Source organism: Ascidiella aspersa, chromosome 9 (genome assembly GCF_963924565.1).
Source record: "Ascidiella aspersa chromosome 9, kaAscAspe10.2, whole genome shotgun sequence".
NCBI classification, from domain to species: Eukaryota; Metazoa; Chordata; class Ascidiacea; order Phlebobranchia; family Ascidiidae; genus Ascidiella; species Ascidiella aspersa.
Window position 1 is genome coordinate 26085759 of NC_139455.1, and position 15172 is coordinate 26100930.

General features: G+C 34.8%; 1 protein-coding gene across 1 annotated transcript in view; it reads right to left on the bottom strand.

Moving 5' to 3' along the window:
- The window catches only part of LOC146134678 (uncharacterized), a 32566-nt gene extending 22386 nt beyond the window's left edge, over window positions 1-10180 (bottom strand). The window contains exons 1-8 of the mRNA XM_083397878.1: window positions 9586-10180; window positions 8749-8845; window positions 5854-6013; window positions 4117-4332; window positions 2490-2720; window positions 2197-2302; window positions 1594-1900; window positions 88-308 (exon numbers count right to left, since the gene is read on the bottom strand). Coding sequence (XP_083254004.1) covers window positions 88-308; window positions 1594-1900; window positions 2197-2302; window positions 2490-2720; window positions 4117-4332; window positions 5854-6013; window positions 8749-8845; window positions 9586-10180 — 1933 coding nt within the window. The remainder of the gene's footprint in view (window positions 1-87; window positions 309-1593; window positions 1901-2196; window positions 2303-2489; window positions 2721-4116; window positions 4333-5853; window positions 6014-8748; window positions 8846-9585) is intronic.
- Between the last annotated feature and the right edge of the window lie 4992 nt (window positions 10181-15172).

Sequence of the window (15172 nt, forward strand, 5' to 3'; positions counted from 1 at the left end):
GCCACTCTACCAATCCCAATGTCCTACAATTTTGGTCATTTGGAAGCAAAATAAACACGTCATCAACTAGTGACGTCATGTACTTACCAAAAAACTGCAGGAGTCCGTTCTCGCCGGAATAAACGAACTTGAAGACGGCTAGTGCTGCTGCGCATGCGCTGATGGCCGGTGTTACCAGGACAACGGGGATGGTGTAGGACTCACGCTGGATGCAAGTGAGGCAAGAAACTCTTCCGAAGAAGAAGGAAGCAAAAGCGCAACATCCGTGTGTCGCGAACACGTAGAACAGTGACGTCATAATGCGAGAGCTGTGAGGGGAGTGACGTCATTTAAGGGTAGAAAATTGAGGCGACCGATATTATTAAACAAGTACAACTATTAAGTTTTTTAAACCAGAGTAAAATGTTGGGTCGTAAGTTTGGTTAAAAGGAAAATATATTTTGTCTTCCGTAATAACGCACATACAGGTAAAAGAAGCATAATTGGAGTTAATAATATCCTAGTATTTCAATTTTTGGCCTGAAAAGTCTTATGTTGTTTTTTGAAATCATTGTTTTACCGTCTTGAAGTTTTCTCAAAGAACTTAAATTGAAAACAAAGGTTGAAAGCTGTATTTCGTTGTTCAAAAGCTAAAATTGGCCTTGTCAATTAAAATTTAATACTGATGTTTGATCGTCAAGCAAAAAAAGCAAAAAAAGCGTACCAAGGAAAAAGTTTAAGAACCACTGCGAAGCGCTACATATTGTACGCTATATAACTAGATTATTATCTTTTATCAGAACCATTACCCCAAACAAAATCTGCGTATCGTCTCGGCAACCCAAAGACAGTCTTATCAGTGTAATGAGCCGATTTATAAATCAGTAATGAAATCAACAAAGTAAGCTTCCATAAAGCGTAGCATATCAAGTGTAATCGTATGTTCTTCTCGTGTGGCCAGTTAGTGCTAAGCTACTCATAGGTGATGATAGAAGTTAAAAGGCCGTTTTTCTAAAGACAACAATTTGATTTGTGTACGGAAGGCATTTCACAAATAACACAGGTTTATGGGCGACCTTGCAATTGCAATATAAAACCACGGTCAGATTTTTAAATTATTGTCAGAAATATGCTAGAGACCAGTCGTGGACACCAATCCATAGTAAAGTAAATACGTGATATGGAAATCGCGAAATTAGTCGCCAGGCCATTTTAAAAATAACCCTTCAGTTATTTTCTTCGAACATTTTACGCTTGTTCTGTGCTAGAACCACCATGATTTGAGAAAAAATAATTTTTTGACAATTCTTATTTAAATTTTGACCTGAAATAACAGCAGAAAAAACGCCCAAATAAATCTTACACATTGTTGTAAAAAGTTTATTATTAGCAAAGTGTCTAGAATGCAAATCTGAATTGAAAGTTTAAAATCAGGTTTGGATCATAATGTTTGGAGGGTGTAGTAAGACGTATAAGAATGTCCATGCAGAAGTAGGTAACACCTTTAATTTTTCGAATATCTTATTATTATCTTCAGAGATATTAAAACGTATAAAATGGTACCTACTTCTGTATGGAATTTGGAATCGGGTCAATTTATCAACCAACACTAACCTGGTTGATCTCCTGTTGCTTTGCAGTTCAAACAAGTTAGCTATGGATGTGTAGCGGTCCATGGAGTAAGCTGGGTGCTTGTTCACGTGGTCGCTCGCATACGTTTCGCTCTCAAGCACCACAAACACTAGGAAAGCCATTCCGGTGAGTACAAGAGCCTTCATGGTGGCGAATAGGAACGACGCCTTGAATCTGCTGTGATCTAAAGCTTCGTGGAGACTTCGAGCTCTGATCTTGAATCCGAAGGGAAGATTAAACTCGTCCGTGATGAAATTCTCCCAGTAGCGAAGCGAGGTGAGAACAATGCCTGCAACAATGGGCGATTGTTAATTAACAATAAAAAAAGGTTTACTGCTTTTTTTAATTGTGTAAAACATAATCATTTTTACTTGTTTTTCAATAACCAATAAAATAATGAGAATCCAGGGACAAAATAAAATAACTTAGAAGCAAAAAGTTCGACTGAATGGCAAGAATGAAAAAAAATTAAATAGCAGTTTTAAACTTTTTCTTTCACTACATTACTTTGGCAGAAAAAAGCACAAAAAATGTTGAAACTTTGTTTTTAGGTGATTTCATCTTTGTTCAAAACCACTTTTTTACCTCCCAGAGCCCAGAACTGCGTGTTATCTCGGGTGAGAAATGCGAACTCTGTCGGCCAAATCCCTGGAAGAATGAAGAGCGAAGCGATCCCAGCTCCCTGGAGAACCTGGGGCAAGAAAGTGAATTTAGCATTGTTGTGAATATTTAAGCATGATTTTGAATATTTTACGGATAACAAATTGGTCAAAATGGTAAAAATCGTCTTTAGAATTTTTTAAAATCTGGTTAAAAATTAAGTCAAACACGGTGTTTTACACGAATTTACAAAATAAAAAAGCTTAAATCCAACTCACAAGTGCCATAATGCCGAGCGCAAAAGCCGTTGCTTTGTCTTTCCTTATGTTTGCAGCATTCCTTCTTCTGTTGTGCGACACTGAGAGCCACTTTGCGTGTATGTTCACCAATATGGCGGTTAGTGCCACTAGAGGGAACACCAGAGTGGCGTATGTGGCGTCCATGTGGGGAAGCACCTTGAAGAAGAGTAGGCCCTCGCCAACACAACTCAGGAACTCCCATAAACCGCCCTGAAACGAAAATGAAAAGGTCTTATTAGCCGCCTTGTTTGAAAAGAAATGTGTAAAAAAGTAAAAATATACTCAATATCCCCTCTCAACCGCCCTGTAGATTTTAAACAAAAACAAAAACAATAATCTTGATCAAACGATTTTTTTTATGATCCAAATTTGTTTTTTATATCTATAAGAAGCAAAGTCGTCTGTAAAACAGAACTGCTACCTGTTAGCGTCCAAATTTTATTAAACAGTTAGGGTGGGAACTTAATGAGTTTGTTAACAGAAATATCCTCACTACACTAAAACAATGTTACAAGTCAATATTGTTGACAAGCCTTGCTATTGCATCGACCTTTTCATCTTATCGCAAACTTCATGTTCAAAAGCATAACTTAAAGTCCTTTTAATTAATTAAAGCGCATTTTTTACTAAACATTTTTAAAAACTTAGGTTGGAAAGGAGAATAGTAACATTTGAATTGTTACGTAATAGTAAATATTGTTCTGGCTGAAACAGTCGCAACAGAACACAAGTGTGACGTCACAAAAGGACCTCTTTTATTAGCAAAAGTCGTAAATTAAAGCGAACCATCGTAAAATAGCTGGTGGTAGTGCATACATTATAGTCTACCTTTTGTTTGCGCAAATTACGACAACTTAAGAAGAAAATAAATCACATCCAAGCCCTTTTAGAAGTGAGCTATAGCTTAAATGACTGTGACAGCAAAATTTACAGCATCTTAAAAATTAAGTTCTTTAAATGTTTTCAAACGTCCTATTTTGTTTTTATTTAATACACATCTCAAAAACGAAATGTAAAATGTATATGTAAACCCTAAAAAGCCAAACAGTTGTACAAGCCATCAAAAAGTATGTTAAGTGTGGGTTGACCGACGAAAATTGATTTAAACTATAACTGAAAATTTACAAAAAATATAAATTTAGAACTATAAAGTTAAAGTTTTAACAAATTTTCACCTAAAAATATTTTGTTTTGGACAAAATTTTGACTTATTAGGATGGCATTGATGTAAACAACGCATTGTGGTGTACAGCGTTAGTGTTTTGACGTCGTCAGTCACTTGTTTTTGACTTTTAAGTTTTAACTGGGTCCGGTGTAGCGCAAATCAGGTATTATTTCGGGTTTGTGTTAAACACATAGAAAGCAACAGAAAGTTCACACAAATATCTCATGTAGGGCGATTATATTTTAGTATTACAAATGAGAAATTTTGTCATATTTATGGACCTAAAAATAATATAAAATATTAGGAATACAAACAACGCATTGTTGTATACTATAGAGTACTGCATTAATATCTTGGCATTAGTCAGGTATCACAAATCAGCTATTTTTAGGGTTTATGTAGAAAACACCACATGAAGTTTGCCTTAACAGCAAAACTCACCCAAAGCAGTGTTGAGATGTCGAGTGGTGATTCTCTCTTCATAATGATGCGGTAGAGGCTGTATCCCATCGAAAGTACTTCAGGGAACAGAGCAGCGCACAGCAGAGCGATGTAGCCCCAAGCTCTCAGCAGGTCATGTTCCGCTTTGTCCCCCTCTGGTGTCCTTGCTTCAGGGATGTAAACCTTAGCGCTGTTTCCCAATACTAGGAAGGTAGCCTGGAAAATTGGAAATTGAAAATTGTAGATGGTTTTAGTTGAGGACGGCAAAGCTCGAAAATATAAAGTAAGATTCAATCTTTTAAATCTAGAAAATCTAGTGAAACTATTTAAAGACAATTGTATTAAAAACTCGACTATACAGCTTAATATCGAAATGCCTTTCCGAAAGGAAGCCCTGCTTCATCAGGTCAAAGTAGAAAAAACTTCTTGTTTAAAACCTCGAATGCCTTAGGAAAGGATGCCAGCAAATCCAGGTTGCTTAATCAAGATTGTGCAAGAAAGGTCAGGATTAAAACTCTAGCCTTTGGTTAGGTTCGAACTCAATAAATAAATATTTTTATTTTGTTGTGCGTTGTATTCTTTAATTACCAAACATTTGCAGTTTACACACATTGTGTTTATTATTGCTTTTTTGGTTTCTTTAGAAAATATTTTTTGCTTGAAAATGAAGTTAAGAAATGTTTGAAAGCTTCCTATTACTGTCAAAATACAAGAAATATCAAACCCGCTGTGCTTATGATTGCTCCATACAGAAACAAGTTCAGGGTTTTATTATTTATACTCATGGCGTTGTTTTTACCATAGTTCGTATTTTATCATTCGCGCTAATGTAACTATATTCGACAAGTTACAACATCGCGGGTAAACGTTATTGTCAAAAGGTGCGACAGTTTACTTTCAAATCTTCACATCTTTGTCAAGACACTTGAGTTTTGGAACGTGTCTTGTGACGACACAGTGCTTTTAGTGACATTGTTACGCAACAAATCCAGGTTCTTTGGCCTGGTGATTAATAATTAACTTAATAACTCGGATGAAGAGTGGTGGACAATTTCGAAGAATCACACACTTAATTAGGTCTACATGACGTAATCATGCCCTTTGTTACGACACTGACTTTTGCAAAATCATATGTAAACAGAAATGAAAAGTCAACATGTTACGTCAATTTATTTGCGTTTACCAAATGCAGGGTTTCGGGGAATTTTGCATTTTATTTTCAATATTGTCAAATACCTAATGTATCAATCAGTATTGTCGTAGGTCCCGGTAACTTTAATGTTAATAAGTCGCGTATTATTGCATCACAAACACAATAGTGGGATATGTATTATAAATTTATAAAGCAAAATGTCTTAAGTTGGAGTGAAGCGTCTGGTTTATTTCACAATCTTACTGAGAGGTTTATGCTTTGTTGTTTCAAATAACTGGTTTATAGCTTCGAGTCTAATAAACACTTTATGAGTAAATTGGCAACTCAATTGTTTTAACTCAATTTGTGACAAAAACTGGCATTTTAAAAGTATATTTGTCGAAATTTTGCAAAACAAATTAAATCGTTGATGAATGCGGTTCTATCCTATTGTTTTTTTGTGTTTTTTTGTTTTAACGACTTCAATTTACCCCTCCAAAAATGTCACAAAAACCTCCCAGTAGTACTTGCGTTGAAAACGTTCAATAGACAAGGCTTGCTGAGGTAAGTTTCGAACCCGCGTCACTTGGAACTTTGTCACTCACCTTTCCAATCAAGCCGCCGGCAAAGACGCAAGATCCAAAGATAACGTAGGAGAGAAGCTTGAACGTCTTGGTGAAAAACTTGAGAGTGTTTGAAGATGTTCTTGATTCATCTTCGGGAGGTTCACAAATAAAACGATCATACATTGGAGCCTCTTCATCCCTGAGAACAAAAAACATTAAATTATTTTAGAAATAGACAATTTTGGCACAATTGGCACAAACACGTGGTTAAAAATCGTTTAAATAACCTAGAACATTCTTAAACTTTTTTATCGTAAACCTCTGAAAATTATTTTGGTTCGCGTGGGCCAACGTCGGAAATATATATATTTAGAAATGACGTCACAAATTGACGTTTTAAAACGAATAGGCCTGGTAAATCTGCTGTTTTCGGTCCGAAAAATTTGAAACTAAAATGGAGTCTAAATATACATTCAGGGTCAAAACGTTGTTTTTTTTAATAAAACTATTTTATTTTGAAAAATGTATCACTTTTCAAAATAATTCACAAATATGTTAATTAGGCCTTCATAGACCCCTTAAAACTAATTCACGCACACTTTTTGGGTCCACGAAGCCCATGTTACAACTCCTAGCCAAGAAGATAGGTTTTATCTTAATACAATCGCGAAATTGAAAAGAGAATAAAAACCCGTGGACGTTTGTTATAAATTTTTAAAACGTCACAAAGAGTATTATCTCGCAAAAACTCAAAAACGCAATAAAAACACAGAAATAAATACTTTTACTAAATTATCATAGAAAATCTTAGTAAATATTGAAAAACTTTCAGTTTAATACAGTTTTTTATGTGCAAGTTGTTTGAAAAATACGGGTCCATTGCAAACCGTTGAAACAATTTCATCAAAGTCAATGTTTGCTTACTGGGCCATTCGGGCCAAGTTTACGAGAAGGTCTGCAAACTAGAATGTTTCCATTGCTCGTAGTTTAAATTCCAGCTTTTATAAACCAAAGCCTTTTAAGCATATTAAAAAAGCTATCAAACAATATTAAACTGCTCTACAAACGTACTTTAAAGCTTTAGTCTAAATTTTGGCAAAACGCCAATGTAACTGTTTAAAGGAGTTAAATTAAATCAGGTTTACTGGGGTCGTACACCCCTTTGGGGTAGGTGGACTAGTTTTAGGGGGTTCATGAAGAACTAATTTAAATCTTGATGTACAATTAAAAAGAGGGTTGAATAAAAACGCTTTGACTTTTCTTTGAATGTATTTAGACTCCGCTTGACTTTTACATTTTTTGACTGACAACAGCAGGTTTCTCAAGTATTTTGGTTTTATGACGTCAGTTTATGAAGTCATCTCTATCACTTTTATCCCGACCCTGGCCCAAGAGAACCAAAATATACATGGGTCCGCTTTAAAAATTTTGAGAAGCCCTCAATTAAACCCAAGCAACTTATAGAAGTTTGAAATTTAAAAATGTTCAAACCAGCGCTTTTAAATAAGTTGGCCGTAAAATTTTGCTGAATTATTTTAATTTTTGTTGTGATATGTATATTACCTGTTTGAACGTACGGTTTATTTTGTTTATTTGACATGGCGCAGTTCTATTTGTAATAAACCCTCTTTATCCAAAGAGAAAGTAATTCACAGGTACACTTTGCACGGATCTGTAATGTAGTTAAAAACTATTTTCAAAGCCAAATAGGTCGCATAAATCGACATCATCTTGAATAATGATGTTTCTGTACGCAGTTGTATCATCGTCAGTTAAGTGTACATCTAAAAACCTTCATGAAGATGATGTCGATTTACTCAACTATGTTTTGAAAAATAGTAATTTAATCTAGTTTTGTTAGTGATGGTGTACGTTGCAAATAAGAAACGTTTTTTTTACCATAAAATTTGCTCTACGGCAATATGTGCTTTAGTTATATTGTGTAAGCATGCAATGCCAAACAGTCCAGGTTGTCAACGTTTTTAATTATGTTTTAAATGCAAACTTTTAGATGATTTAGTGCTATAGAAACTTTAGTTTTTTTTAATGTAGGTTCTCCGCCAGGCATTGTATCAATTATAAAAATACTTACTTCCAAAAAAAATATTATCTACATGTATATTTGATTAGGAAAAATAGGATAATTTAAATATATTAAATTCGTTTAAGGGGTAGAAGCGCTTAAAGGTTAATGACATCAGATGTAAAGCATCGAAATAAATTCGAACTTTGTCCAAGAATTTCTTGCCGACTTTTCTGGGTGTTCGCGCTGATTAATGGCGACAGACGCGTTATCGCGAACAAATATGCAGCCTTTGTTCGACGCGCTTGCTCTTATGACACAACAAATAAACTGTGACGTCATAGCGGTGAGCTGTCATATTTTGATAAAGCCGAAAGAAAGGTTTAATATCGACTTTAGACCACTTTCACCTGAATTTAAAAAAACAACGAATGTAAGGCTGTTGGCTTAAAATAGCGTTTGGAAATAAAATCTAAATTGAATTAAATATTTAAACTCTTGTAACATTTCTGGCGTCAAATTATTGAGTTAATATAAAATACTATTTTAAAAACACAGAAGTAAGTTTAACTTTAGTTTAAAATAAATGTCATCAAAAAATCTACTTTTTCGCGTGAATCGTAAAATATATATTTTAGTATTTTTTATCCTCATTTCAATAAAAATCTCATCAAACAATCTAATAAATTATATTTGAAAAAAAAACTCAAAATATTTTAAAAGAGACCTTTGCCATTTTAAATAACCAACGGAAAAGTATAGCAATGTATTTAAACACAAATCTTTATCGCAATTAAATCTTCTTTTTACAAAATAGTTTTAAAACAATATAAATCTGTGACGTCAAGAAACCGACAGGTATGACGTCACAAACACTATACTTTTTAAACATAAACAATCAGAAAACTCACTCGATGTCAGTTTCTTCGAACTCCATGTTTCTGCGTAGAGACTCAGACGGGTTCATTCCAGGCCCGTTCATCTCTTCGTTGTAAAGCCGGTCGTCGACTGACACACAATGAGGCAAGTGGTTAGGTTTGGGTGCGAGCTTAAACATTAACTATGAGCTCCACCCGCTATGCCAGCCCTTTGTATCAACACTGGTAAATTTGTTGGATGGCTCAACTTTGCGCGCCTTCTTTATGTATTATACGTCGGGAAATTCCGGGTTTGAGTTTAAGTAAAGGTCTGTGTTCAACACTGTTTTAGTTTGTCGGTATACGTGATATTGTTTCGGGGATTATATTAACTGTGTATCGCTCCTACTTGTTGCGAATCAAAAGCAATTATTTCTTTTAGGTAATTAATAATGAACATAGGAATGTCCGATGCCGATAACCGATATATGCGGCGGGGTACCGAAATCCGAATGATCGATGACGTTATCAAGATCAAATAAGCAAACTGGGTGAATTGATAAGTAAAATGTGTTTTTTTTCACGTTTTCAGGCCAAAATTTGCGTTTGTATGAAGAAACTAATTTAATAATTGTAATTATCGCATCGACACTGGCACCAACCTTACCTTATTAGAAGGTATGTTTGCTTTAAACTTGAATTGTGCTTTTATCTTTCAAAGATGTAACACCCAAGTTGTAACAACAGTAATTAAATTAAATATTCCATAAATTAACAAATTTATTTGTTGTTGTCACTAATTCCACATTAAGGTGCCCTTTTTAAGCAAAGAGTCAAAAGAAATTGTGGCAACTAATTTACAAATATTTATTCACAACAAGAAAAACTCACCGATAAACTCGGGTGCAAAGTACACGTCGGCGTTAGGAGATTGCTTGAGGATCCCCGAAGGCGAAGTTGCTTGCCCGGCGATCTTGAAGAGTTCCATGGGTTGTGAGTTCGAAACCTCGCTCGTCTTGTGCAGACTCACGTAATGCTCCTTGTCAACCCTTCCCACCCACAAAACCCCCTTCTGCCCCCGTTTATGACCCTCCGCCGGAAGCACCGTCGTCACCTGCCAAATCGTCACGATGTTGATGACGTAATTCATCGATGACGCAACAGCTTGAATCATGACGTCATCAGCATACGTGCCCTCGTACCTGTGCTGGTTCAGAAATTGATCCTTCGTCTGGGAAATCGACTTGGTCCAATCGACTCCGTTCAAAAGACGATTCTTGCGCAAGAACGCCACGCTGATTCTTCTGACGTCACTGTGCGTGACGTCATGACCTATGACGTCAATTTGGTCGGCAACCGCGCTGTAGAAGCTGTCGCCGTCGCTAGGCACCGAATGACGTCGAAGGTTCATCGCTTGGAGACGAGAGTCGAGTTTTAGAACGTCGTCATAATTGATGGTGGCGGTGCTCGGGCGTTGTTTCGACATAATGACGATTGTGAAGTCTTTCTTTTCTTTTTTGGGGTTATTTTTAGATGTAAATCATATTTTTTACCAAATTTGCTGCAAATAGAAGTTGGATTAGGTGGAGCGGAGAAGTAAAACGTAAGAAGGGAGAAAATGTAAAGGTTTTTCGGGTTTTTATGCAAAAACAGTTCTTTGGCGCCAAGTTGCGGTGATTAGTGCAATGGACCGACCAAGCGATCAAACTTTTAGTGTTAGTATTTTATGTCGTTTCATGGGCCGCTGTATTTTGCTACATTACATCAGAATTTGGTGGTCTATTAACTATTTATGAGACACTGGAGCGTTAATAAACAAGTGTAAAAAATAATATAGTATTATTTTATTGGTTATATGACGATCTACGCCTGTTCCAACACTGTCAGTTGATCTTTTTTCCATATAAGATCCAAAAGAAACACAAATGTTTTTAAAGATCTAAAACAACTTTATTAAAAGACAGAATACTGAATTATTCGAATTCAATTTTAGCAAAACTTATGTTGCAGTTTTTTTGCGTAACTGCAGTATTGTGTATTTTAATAAAGTGTTTGAGATTTTTAACAACCTTTGTGGTTCTTTTGGATCTTGATAAATAACTGACAATAAAGCTTCAAATCCACTGTTTTTCTCAGAAATTATTTAACAATATTTTTAAGTGAATAAAGAACTGTATCAATCTTTAAAACACGATTTACCCATGGTTTAATACAACTCTGTTCCAGAACGCATTAGCTCAAAATCTGCCAACTTTTTCATCATTTCTGAATTCAAATAAAACTTTTATTAGGAATACTGTTCAAAACATAAATACGGCTGTTATACTGCAAATTTTAACTATTTACGGAACTATAATTTTGTGACTAAATATATATAGCAAATACATACAATGCGTTACTCATTTTTTACACACTTAGAATTAATGGAGCTTAAAATAAATTAAATATAAAATCGAAAAGCAGTATTTGAACAAATTAGCTTACTACTTTCACATCTGAAGTAACTTTTGTTTCAAGAAAACTAAAAAATATCCACTTCTATAACTATTCACAAACTGTCTTCACACAAATGATTATAAACAACACAACCTCAAACTTTTGCTAAACTCCCGAAACTAATAAAGCCTGGACTCTCCGTCTAGCAGTAAAACATATTAAGTCAGACTAGTATGGCTGACAGCTAGCAACTATTGTGACTGATCACTTAAACTTACCCCAGCTAACAGGCACACGTAAAGCCCTTATCAAAAATACATATTTACTCTGTCATTTCCCCAGGCCTTTCCTACATTTTACAGAACGGTGGGGGTCAAATTTCAAGTGCCTTGTTACGTCACTTAGGGGAACCTGTGAAACTTTTGCGCCCTGAATTTGTTCAGCAAAGAAATAAATGTTTCTGATTCGTCCGGTCTTTAGATGTTATTTAGATTGCAACAACTGACCACTTGCTTATTAATAATTAACTCCTATTGTTGGCTTTTTTAATTATCCATTATGATAACAAACGCCTAAATAATGGATGATTGTTGTCATAGAATATCCCCATTGTTTACAAAATAACATTTATTGATCAAGATAAACTATATTTGGAAATGCCAAAATTAACCAAAACAACACATTTTTAAAATATTCTTGGTCATGTTATGTATTTAAATATATTTTAGAAAATAATTAATTAACAGAGGGCAACATATGCCAGGCAAAGCAAATTGAAAAAAAAAAACGTTTTTTTTTTATTTTTCTTACGTATCCAATTAGATACCAAATAATTAGAAACGTCTTAATTAAAAAATAACAAAAAACATTGTAAATGTTCTAATTTAGATAAAAAAGTAAACATTTATCAATTTAAATTTTAAAGAAAACGGGTTTTACAAATAAGGTTGAAACGGTTTACTTGCCATAATTCAACGATAAATATGAATATAAAAATAACTTTCACTTCTACTGTTTATAGATATTTCGCCTCAGGCAAAACGCCTACCGACGACAGAATGAGAAACAGCCCAGCACTCAGTGCGGGCGAGTTGCACCACAGTTATCAAGTGTTCTGTCAATACTCGCATATTCGCAATCATTTGACGCGACCAGTTTCGCAGGACAAAGTTTAACTGAAAATATTTACTCGTGTTTGACACAGCTACAGGATTCTTACAAAGCAGCAACTTTTAAATCTGTAAACTCTTCAGCGAAATCCTTTTTTACAGTAAAGAAACGAGTTGTCAAAATTAAAATTGCGAGGAGAAATAATGGGAATAAAAAATATAATAATAAAACTTCACCCACCCAAACGTAATCGCTAACGTGCTCTCCTACTCAAATAATGTTAGCAATATAAACAACCTGACAGAAATGCGGTAGGACTCTGGACCAGCGACAAGTTTTGCTTAATAAAAACCTCTAAAAACCCAAAGCAACATGCCTATACGTTAAGAAAAATGAAAGCTTATTGCAATGTATTAGTAGTCACTTATGTACTTCAAATTACTAAAAATTTAAGGTCACGCCTCCTGTCACGAATAACACAGCTTAAACCAGTGGTTTTCAAACTGTTTTTAACCTGCGACACCAAAAAGTTATGACAAATTTGCGACACAATTTCAACAAAGTCATACAATTCTATAGTAACTAAACAAACAACCCTAATACACGGCAAACCAGAAGGTAAATGGCCTAAATAAGTGATTCAATGGATACTTCCCAAAACGTGCAACTTTAAGCTTTCGCGGCTATCTGTTAAACAACTGGTAAAATTTTACATAATACCAAAATTTATGCGGCACACTCTCGAGGCACACTGATCTACAGCGGAACACTTAAAAATCACTGACCTACACTTTATTCTGGCACATTTATAGCCAGCGTATTTATAAAGCTTAAAGCCTAGACTAGTTAAAAACGCCATTTCTTTTCCAAAATAAATTTAAATCGCCGCACCTATGTTGCTGTACGCACAAACCAGCAGTTATACTTCATTAACCAATGGAGGGATTAATCAGGTAAAGGCGTGGGTTTGAGGGTACGCCTAAAACAAAACACGATTTGTAGACTTACAATAATTGTATTTTACACGCCTTGTTTCTCTAGCATCTAATATACAGGACAAATTACTTTATTTTTATATTAGAAAATCAGGTAGAACTAAAGGTATTAAAATCTTAACAAGCTTCCATTGCTACTTTGACCTGATGAAGCATGGTTGTGTAAAAGCTTGTCAACATTAAAACACAATTTGCCGTTCAAAAATGCAACCTGATTTACAGTTTAAGAATTAGACAAATACGGCTTGAAACAAAGCATTCGCCAAACTTTAATCAAAAATGCTGTGCTAAGCATTGCATTGAAGGCTAGAAACAATCAAATATTCTTACGCCTGTAACTATGGCTGTTCTGCATACAGAGATTTTGTACTGACACTTGCCTTTATAGTTTGAAATCTAAAATTTTACCATCAGCTTTGTTTTTACTGTCTTACACTTTACACTGTTTAACATCACAAAGAATGTTAGGCTTTGTTAAGACTGAAACCCGTTGGAACCTCGAGATAACTTACAAGGCAATTAACATCAACTTGCTAAAAGCAAAAACATTTCGTCGAAACTTCCCGCGATAATTGGTTGTTGACGTCATAATGAATTCTTTCTCTGGTATCAAGGAACAAACATGGAAATCCTATCGGGTTTTAATAGATATTTTTGACATTTAAGTAACAAAATTACCTGTCAAGGGAAGTTCTTCTGGTACTTATTTATTTAATCTGACGCTATGCAGGATGCCTTTACCAGGGAATGCAACAACACACGCAAAGTAAAACAAAACAAAAAATACATTTTACTAAGAATATTTTTAGTATATCCTGCCTGGCAGCAACACCATACTTATTAAACTTACTTGTTATTTTTAATAGGTTGATCATCGACTAGCACTTAAGTTGTATATTATGATCTTTAAACATTGTTCTTCTTTTTTGAAATACTTAAGAATTGTTTTATCTCTTACAAAATATACAGGCAGCGGTTGTGAATCAGGGGCGGCGGTTTCAGCGGGTTTTAAATTAAAAAAAAAACTCGGGGGTCCGCGAAACGGTTTAAGGAACCAGGGTTGCGTCTATATGTAGCAGCGTTTAAAAAACTATGTAAAAACAATTTCAAGAATTTGATTATCGAAGACTCTGATGAAAAACCAACAATGTTTTTTCGTGCCATCTTATAATTAACTAAACGCAATTTTTTTCGCGATTCGCGCGCTTACTACTAGTTAGTTTTATTTGCACACCGTTTAGTGAGAACGCCTCTAAGATTTGCTTGAAAACACGTCACAAATAATAAGTATGGGATCTACACCGATGCCACCCTAGTATCGGACGAATGTCTATTTTATCTTACATTTCTACTATCGGCCGTGGTGCGACAAGTAAAGACTCGTAATGTACCTAAAATGTTGTGAGCTCCTGCACTTGACACTTTTCTGGGACACTATAAAACCGTATATTATAAGATAAGGATTGGAAAATATTTTGTTTTACTTTAAAATGGGCATAAACAAATTTGTTTTTCGCTTTTGACTGTCTTGGTTATTTGGGCAAATTAATTTACAGTATTTTTTTAATGCGTCGCTTTTTTGTTTTTGTCAGCAGGGTACTCTGAAGTAGAAAGTAAAAAATTGAATACTTCTGTGTTTGTTTTTTTGCTTGGAAGGAATTGAAAGTGTCTGTATTTTTAAGGAATTAATAAGTTTGACATTCCTTTTTTCTTAAAGTTCCACTCAAAGAGTTAAGGTGCGAACATCATCTTGCAGCGACCATTAATTGAAGTAAGATTATCACCACTCACCAGTCAGCTGAAAGTGCTAATTCTGTATGCATTCGCTCCAGTGGATTAGGACGGTAGATTCACGGCGTCCTTCACCATTTTATACCCTAATTATTGATTTACATTTATTTCGCCTTAATATGTATTCCATTTTCCATATAACAAGG